Source organism: Zophobas morio, unplaced genomic scaffold, assembly GCF_036711695.1.
Source record: "Zophobas morio isolate AGI-343-1 ecotype UQ-CSIRO unplaced genomic scaffold, CSIRO_AGI_Zmor_V1 ptg000009l, whole genome shotgun sequence".
Classification (NCBI taxonomy): Eukaryota; Metazoa; Arthropoda; class Insecta; order Coleoptera; family Tenebrionidae; genus Zophobas; species Zophobas morio.
In genome coordinates, this window is record NW_026972114.1 from 4,353,586 (window position 1) to 4,363,161 (window position 9,576).

General features: G+C 33.7%; 1 protein-coding gene across 1 annotated transcript; it reads right to left on the minus strand.

The window, feature by feature from the left end:
• Nucleotides 1-2,480: 2,480 nt before the first annotated feature.
• LOC135125753 (uncharacterized) lies at nucleotides 2,481-9,364 on the minus strand. Its single transcript, XM_064051415.1, has 2 exons — nucleotides 9,239-9,364; nucleotides 2,481-6,902 (listed from the first exon to the last, which is right to left on the minus strand). Exons 1-2 carry the CDS (start codon nucleotides 9,254-9,256, stop codon nucleotides 2,625-2,627), a joined length of 4,296 nt encoding a protein of 1,431 aa, XP_063907485.1. The 5' UTR covers nucleotides 9,257-9,364; the 3' UTR covers nucleotides 2,481-2,624.
• Nucleotides 9,365-9,576: the final 212 nt, after the last annotated feature.

A 9,576-nucleotide genomic window follows, 5' to 3' on the forward strand; every position in this document is an offset into this window, starting at 1 on the left:
AGGATATGAGATCGTATCTGGAGATTTCAAAGTATCCCAACCCAGATGTACAGAGAAAAGCGATATTGATAACCCATTTCAATCTGATGTGGATTATCCATAGAAATAATATTATATGGAAGTAACTTAGAGAGAGATGCGCGTTGTCAACACAGTCGGACAGAGATGGGTTTCTTTGGGTGGCAACACATTGGCGCGAAACTGCCCGGCAATGTGTTTCTGGGAGGTTTCTTTCGTGTTCTCGCATGGTGTGTGAAGGTGTTTTGTTTGCAAAATTACCTTTAGTGGACTCAAGTTACAATTATTCAAATTAGTAGTGTTCTTAGGTTGCATTTTATCGAACTATTTGTTAAATATGGTGAAATCGTGTTGTGCATATAACTGCACGGAACGTGCAAACGGAAGCAATTTTATTTCATTTCACAGGTAGTAATTACATGTTGTATACAAACGAAGGATTTCGCATAATATAAAAATTTTGTTAGATTCCCTAAACATCCCGAATTACGAAAAAAATGGATTATAGCTACAAAAAGGGAGGATTTTATACCTACTGAAAATACTCGTATTTGTGGAAAACATTTTCTAGAATCAGATTTCATAATCCATTTTGGTAAAAGACAATTGAAGAAAGATGTTATTCCCAGCGTCTTTAATTTTCCTGAACATTTATGCAAAAATAAAAAAAACAGAAGAATACTTAAGCGAAGGCGTTCATTTCCAACAAGGTACCTAAACACACTTACTTTACTCATTAATCAATATTATTATTTTTTAACTCATTTTTGGTTATTGTGTTAGTTAATTGTACGTGAATTTAAAAAATTGATCTTGGTAGAGAATTCACACAATTTAATATGTTTAATTAAATTAGTCAAACTGTTAGTTTTTCCGAAAGTTTAATTACTTTTATCCTAAAAATTCAGATTTCCAAATGTTAGCTTGAAAAAACAATTATTGTACACTATTAGATTTCGGTAACTTGTAGAAGATTGTTGTATTAACTGAATTCGTAATGTATTGTAGATTCTGCACACATTTCATTTTATTAAAAGAGGATTTCCATCGCTTAACACGATTTCTGTTATTTTAGATTATATATAATTATAATGTAAGCTGTGAAAATATAGTTTTCATTAATAAACGTTTGTTATAATAATTTGTTTGAACAAATTCGGAGGAAAACGTATTAATTCCCGTGCAAATGAAGCGTTTCTTGCCACTCAGCACGTGACACCCAGTCAGCCGTCCTTTCCCCACTGACGCATAACCGGTCTAGCTATTTCTCTCTTATGTTGATTACACTCGCCTGCGTATGGAAACGTATACAAGGCTCCATCCACTCCTTTATTATATCAATGGGATTATCAGTAGAATATTGAAGTTAATTTGCACCAAATTTGTTCGACATTTCAAAATTTTTTTGACGTTTAAATATTCATAATATTTTTGTTGTTAATGGTAATATTCGCAAGAATCCGCATGTTGCCATATCTTGCCCTGCTCCACCAAACTTAACACCGAGGAAGAAAAAGATTGCGAACATGTTCGTAGAAAAAAAAATGAATATCTGTCGTTAACATCTTTTACAGTTGTCTATAAAATTATTTTTCCACTTTTATTAACATCAGGACATTTAGTTTTAGGGGTACATTTTGTCTGATTTCCAAAAGCTCCAGAGCGTTTACAAATGACTCAAAGACAATTTTTTTTCTTTCTTTTGTGTTAAACAAATGCTTGAAATTTTGCACCTCTTGGAACATCGTCATTTTTGACACACCCGATATAACACATAATCCATTAGATTCATGACGGTATATAGTTACATTAAATTTTATCTGTTGACTTAAGACTATTTCCTAACTATAGCTTTCTCTAACAGTCATTTTAAAATATTGTTACGTTGTGCGGGTATTTAAAATCGGAGTGGATCCCATTGTCTGCACTTCACTGACTGCTCCCGATGGTGGTTCCCATTTAAAGAGACACGTGGTCCTTCTAGAAACTGTCACCGTACCGCTTTTATGCTTATTCCACGCACCCATCGCGACTTCCGCTTCCAGGCTTTCTTTAGCGAACGCCCTCCAGCCGGCGTCACCGACGATGAGTCACCCATAGGCGTCCTACCGGGGGGCGTATAGGTTTATTTCGTAACAATATTTTGAAGCTAATTTTACATCCTGAACAAGTCTCATTCACTTCTACGGTAAGTTTAGTTATGCTCTTTAAAAATGGAGCAGAGATAAATTTACTTTCTGCGTTGTGTTGTCCTGATTAAAAAAATTAATTTATTTTGCACTGAGAAAATAAAGCGACGCCACAAAACCCCATTTGAAAAATAAAAACTATTTCAGTAACATAGTCAATCATCCATCATAGTTCACCCTGTATATATGATCATTGTACGACTAGAGTTTTGCGACAAATTTTATTTCTGAAATAAAGAGACATGTTGATGTTGACAAAAAAATAAAAACAAGTTTTACGACATAATTCATTATTTGATACAATACAGATTACACAAGGAATATAATCAAAATACTGGAAATTAATACAGAAAAAAAAAAGCAGAGAGTACTTGACAATATTTTATCTTAACTGATCTAATTAAACAAATAACGTGTTTACGTTGTTTTTTTACCTCCAAGGATAAAATTTTTTTCTGCTATGAAATCGTCAAGAAGTCGCTTGATGTCATCAAAACCCTTTTGTTCAGCAATTGCTTGGGGTAGCACGTTCTTCTTGTCAGCTAGTGCGATATTTGCGTCAGAGGCTAAAAGCAGCTTCACAATATTCCTATCGCCATGTTCACATGCCATAAAAATGGGTGTACAGCCTTCGCTACAGGTACTGTTTACTTGAGCATCAGCGTCAATTAACATTTTAGCAATTTTTTCCTTTCCACATTGACACGAAATATGTAAAGCAGTAATTTTTTTCTTGTTAGCCTTGTTGACATCCGCTTTGGAAGCAATTAACAGCTGCAGTAGTTCTTCGTTTCCATTTTTCGTGACTATATGTATTGGTGTGAGACCCTTGTTGTCTGCAACGTTTACGTCCACTGCGGAAGTTAGTAATAATAACTTCACAACATCGACATAATTCCTTTGACACGCTATATGTAAAGGTGTACATCCGTATTTATTACCCTTGTTTAATTGAACTCTTTTAGTTCTTAAAAGTATCTCTACGACCTCCTTATGGCCGTATGTGCAAGCTACGTATAAAGGTGTTCCATATCTAGTATTTACATTAACGTCCGCACCAAAATCCACCAAGATTTGAACGATCTTGTCATACCCGCTTAAACAAGCCGTTTGCAAGGCTGCGGTGATACTTTTCCGGTCTTCGTTAATGCTGATATTGTCATAATGGAGTAACAAATGGACAATTTCGTGATGACCTCCTTTACACGCCAACTGAATTAACTGGAAAACGTTACTTCTTAGCTCAGCACCAGCCTCAATAAGCGCTTCAAGTATCTCAAGACGTCCTTTTTTGCAAGCGATGCTTGCAGCTGACACGTCAAAGATGTCTACGTTGTTGATAATTTGTTTGTACTTTTCGATTTCCAGAAGCTTCTGTAAACAATGAATGCTATCAAATTCTGCACAAAGATGTATCAACGTTAAACTTCTTTTCTCCGTTTTAATCAACGGAATGTCTGCTACTAGATCTAGAATATGCACATAATCAAGTTTTATCCCATAGTATAGCAAACTGCCTAAGTCTTTGAAGTTGGATAAGCTGTTAATGTCTAACTTCTTCTTCGGCGCTATCTGACTTATGGGAAATAGGCACATTGCGGTGTCTGCGTACTGCGCACAATCCATCTGGAACAGCTTGTCTTTCTCTTCGAGGTCACATTTATCTGACAAATAGTTGATAATTTCCTGATAATTGGAATTTTCTTCTTCAACAGAGTCTCCAAGTTTCTCATTTATCTGATAAGTATCAGCTTCTTCCTCTACAGCCGTAGTAATCAATAGAGGATATCTCTGTCCCCAAGTACAAGCCACTTGCAAAGCATTACGTCCTGCACGATCTTTTCTCTTCAAAGATTCCTCATTTTTCTTCAGAACGTCTAAGTTTTTGTATAAAACTGCAACATGAACTTCAGAGTCTTTTGCCATGAGTAAATCAAAAAGGAATCTGATATTGGTGTATCTTTCTTTGAAAAGAATATTTTTTAGATTAGCAACTTTTCCATAGTTCTTGAAAAAGTAACACGCTATAAAATATTCACCATAAGAATTATGTACAAATATGGGTTGCATGTTGTCGGAAACGTCAACAATCAAGCCAAAAGCGTCGCGTTCTTCTTTAATTTTCGTTAAGAATTTGTCACAGTCCACTTGCAAGTTTGATTCGTTTAATAACGCAACAGCAGCTTTCTCGTATTTCTTAATGTAACTTTCTTTGTACGTCAGCAATATTTGTCGCAGAGAATCGTTTGGCTCCTCTATGTTTGCCTTTTCTTTGTAAAAATTATTAAACTTTTCGTTCACGAAATGGTGGTACAAGTCTGCTAGAGAAAACGTATCTGTCAGTAATTTTTGATACTTTTCCGGATCTCGTAAGAACAGTTCTGTCAACATATAAATTTGCAATGGAATAGCTAAAGCTTCTTGACAATGTATGATTTCAATATTGTCTCTTATTTTCTTAACACATTCTTCATTGCAAGCATTTTGAAGTCGTTCACGAATATAATGTTCTTGCTGTTTGTCGTCGAACTGCTGAATTGTTCGAGAGAATACGTTGAATCTCTTTTCTAATTTGTCTTGGAGATGACATCTAGAAGTTATCCACTGCAAAACATTTTTCTTTGATAAAGCGTCAATGGCATCTAAAACCTTTTTCAGATTTTCGTCAGATATCTCGTCCAAGCCGTCCCAAATATAACTTATCATGTTCTTCTTTTTGAAAGCTGACATTACAGTTTTATCAAAATTTTTGTATTTTTCCAACATTTTGGTTTCAATATAGTTGTCAAATGTTATACTTTGCTTGTGTCTAAAGAATGCCGAAACGTCTGTCGGGTTGATGATTAAAATCCAGTATCGCGTGGATAATTTATTTTTTAGACTTTTCGTCAAAACAGATTTTCCTATACCGGGATTGGCACAAATTACGTTGATGTTGTTGCCTGGTGGTAAGTTGTATATTTCAGATTCACTGATAGACCCATCGGAGCCCAAAAATGGTTCTAGTTCCTCAATGTTGTTCTTGCTTTTGATCCATTCCAAATGTCCTTCATCGGTGATGCGAAAGTGGTGGCAATCTTTGATTGCTTTGTTTTTGTGGCAGATTATGTCAAAATCTTCTTGCGAACATTCTTTGTCAGTGTAAAATACAATTTTGCTATCATTACTAAGCTTCATGTTCGAACTGATATAATTTTCGACTTTGATTAACTCGAAATTTTCCAAATACGTTTGAATTTTTTCTTTCTTGCCATTGCAGCTAATTACTACAACGATTTTTGAGTCATACTTTTGAATTTGCTTTAAAAATTTCACGTCGATGACGGTTGTGGATAAGTTTCTTTCAATGTGTGGATTTGGAAGTTCTTCTGTATCTTCTCCAATTGAGAAGACTTCTGTCTCCAGCATCTGAAGCAATTCGTTTGTGGTAATAGCCGATGTCAATTCTTCATGTTGGTCAAGTAAAGCTTTCAAACTTATTTTTCTTCCCTGTAGATTGCAAGATATTTTTTCAACAAGATTTTCATAATCTTCGGATTCTCTATCAAGATCTGATAAACACCGAAAAACATATCTATCTTTTAGCTTCTGTTTAAATTCTGAAGAAACGTCATCGTTTTCCATTACAATGTATTTTCCTTCGGGGTATAGTTTTATAGCTGCCGTGGTGGTTGGATTTTCGAAGATCACTAGTGGACATTTGTTTCCTAACCACAACAATAACGATTTATCTGGAAGCTTCGAAAGGTTACGTTTGGTGATATTTTGCATTTTTAGATGAAACTTCTGCCTCATTATATTAAAATCTCGCAAACAGTCTGTGTAATCTTCAGAGTGTTCCCATATTTCGGCCACTTTATTCGTTTCTTCTGCTGGAAATGCTGTTAAATGAAACTTGTCCATGGCTTGTGTTAAGGGTAAGTATTTGTCTTTAACTTTGATGTTAGACACTGGATTAATATATTGCGACAGCAAACAAGCAGCAATAACTTGGCGGATCCAAAGTTTAGTCAGTTTTTGTTTTTTTCCTTCTTTTTTGCTCCATTCACTAACAAATTGAATATATTTTTCGCATGCATCTTGCTCACAGTTGAAAAGTCGGCAAAATTTTTCTGACAGATCATTTCTTATCTGCTTCGTGTTAGCCTGATTTGTGTAGAGCAAAAAATTGTTGAAAAACTCTTCATAGAGTTCGTCTACATCTGATGGTTTTTCTATAACAAATCTGACTGGTTTTTTCTCGGCGCTTGTAACCAGCCATTTGTTTTCTTCTTCAATAGGACTGATTTCTACGTTGGAGGTTTGGAATGGAATTTTGAAATCTACTTCATTAAGTTTTAAGTTTGTGTAGAATACCATTTTTGAATTATTATTTTTAGGTTTAATGTCCTTTCTATAGCTATTGAAGTACTTTTTTATGCTATATTTTCCGTTGTCCTTGACTAAACTATCAAGCACTAACATCTTATTGTCTTGTTGCACGTGTTTTAGCTGAACCAGGTACTCCTCTTTACTACCATCTTCATATTCCACTTCTAAGACAATATCATCAAAATCACCAAAACCGGCAGCATTAGAAGCAATTTTGAAATCCTTTAGGTTGTCGTCAGATAACAGATTCAGGATTATGTTGGCAATGTTGAAAACTTCGTAATCTTTTCCTCTGTCGATTGTACCAGGTCGTACCGTGAAATTCTGAAAAGAAAATTATGATCGTAAATATACATTCATTGTTTTTGGAATTTGGAATAAGCCAAAAAATTGGTCGAAGGTTATTTCGACAGAACTTCTCTCGCCCTGAAGTATATTCCAATAAACCCCACTTTGAAAAATTATAAAACTTGATTTTGCGATTTTTGTTTTGTAAAAACCAGTGACGTAAATAACGCTTCTGCAGCCCGATATTTTAATTTTTTCAAATGAAATGTCCTATATTTTATTACTGTACCTTACTATATTTTTTGTCCTCGTTCTTCTAATATCAGTCTGTCTCTTAAAAAAATAAAAGAACTAAAAATAGAATAAGATGCAGTAATAAAATATAGGGTGTTCTGTTTGAAAAAACTGAAATATCGAAATGTGAAAATTGTAATAATCAAAATATTTTTATAAACACTTTGTATAAGAAAAGTTGATTTCATTTACATCACAAGAAAGCGTGTGATGTTTCCATTATTAATTTTTTAAATTTTTGAATTCTTCGATTTTATCAAATATGTATACATATATTAAATTTTTTTATTTTTTTGTTTCATATTTTTCAGTTTTATGTCTAAATTTTTATTGTTTCTAATTTAAAATGTTTCAATTTTTCGGATTTGTTTCAAATATTCTATTTTTAGATTTTTATTTTGTAGTTTTTTATTATTCAGTGTTTCGATTTGCAATATTTTTAGTTTTCAGTATTCAAATTTTCAATTTTTCGATATTTGAACTTCCGAATCTTTGTTTTTTAAATTTTCCGTTTCTTCAATTTTAGGATTATTTTTCGAAAAATTTAAACTTAGCCCCACCCACCCACCTGTTCTCTTTTTTTCCTCTCCAATAAGAAATAAATGTTATAGAAAAGAGTATAACAAAAAAGTTACGATTATAACTTTTTTTTCACATCCTAGATTCAATTAATTTCCAGTCCTACTTGAGAGAAGAACAAATTAAGCCCCGCCCACCCACCCTGTCTCCATTTCAGTGATTGCCTTATTATAGTCTGAATGAAAGATGAATCTTATAGTGAACAGAAATAAAATTTGTCGTTAGAATGAGAACAGCGCGGGTGGGTGGGGCTTGTACTTGCTAAGACAAGACTGATTTTGGCAAATGGCATAATTTCTAAGAAAACACAGGGCGGGTGCAGGGGGGTAGTACCTGCTAAGATAAAACTGATTTTGGCAAATGACGTACCCTCCAAGAAAATAATGGGCGGAGCGGGTGGGCGGGGCTAGTACTTACTAAGAAAAGACTGATTTTAACAAATCATGATATTATTTGAAATTTGCATATGTTTACAGTTAAAAAAATTGATGGAAGGTTATTTCGCCCTTGAAATCTTGGAATTTGTGCTCCCAAGTACAGACAATGTAAAATATATTTAAAGCAGATAACTAACGGGATAAAATTTTTCTCAGCACTAATAACAGGCTTACTTTAAGTGTTCATGTGTAAACAGCGAATTAGTTTGATTTAAATATGAGTTCGTCTCCTCAAAACAGAGGAGTATTAATTAAACCACAATCGAACACAATTTTCTGAATATTATAATCCTTATTTTGTCACTATTAAATATATATAATTTAACATGACAACATACATAATTAAGATAAATATTACTACAGAGCATTACCAACGCAAGAAAAAAACAAGAGAAAAAAATAAGCGGCCAAGTTTGGCATCGAACGTGCAACCGCAGGTCGGCGTTCTCCTCAATAACCAAAACTTCTACCACGACTTATATGCGTGTTGATAATAAAACGTTATACTTTACTGATGTTTTTGCGAAAATTTTGACGTTTAGAGAAAAAATTCAAAGCGGATTCGTACATTTCAAGTTTAGGAGTATATTGTTGAATGACATTTAAGCCATTTCACAATAGAATTGTTTGAGATGACGTCATCAAATTGTCGGTGGGGATGATTAGACAAATTTTGGTCAGCGGTTAACCATCTACATGATATTCCTAATAAACGTACAAAATTTAACAAATGATCAGTGCAGTAGTGTCTGAGATTGCGTGTCCAATTTGGTAACAATCGGTCCAGAAGTTTCGGACGTTATCAGTCTAATAACAACGGATGTACTTTTTCGTACTCTGTGTCATGATCCGTCGATAAAATTTGAAAGTAGCTATTTCCCGGATGGACCCTATTACAATACTTTCTGAGCTTACGCTGGAGAAGTAAAAATTGAAGATTCTCACAACAAGGAAGAGTTTATGTATGTATTTTGTTTAATTATTGTAACAATAAAAATGTGTTATCAGGTCTAAGCATTGCGACCAAAATAAAACAAATTAACTAAATTAATGTGTACTTACATCATCATCTTTTTCCATTTTTCTATGCAGATGTGAAAACTATTTATAATTTGAGTAAGTTCTTTCGCATTTACTATATTTTGTCACAACGTTTACAATACTGGGAGACGTGATATATTTATAAACGGGGAATTTCTTATCGGTTTACTCATTTATAACCTTTTCAAAGATACTTGCAACTTTTTGAGAGATTAGATTAATGACGTGAGTATGAGGAATTCCCTGTGGCACATTTATTATCACTATTGTTGAAGACATTATTATTTTTGTTATCGTTATTAAATTAATAAAGAGAGGAGTATCAAAATAAAAATTATTATTAGTCAAAGTGTATTTTT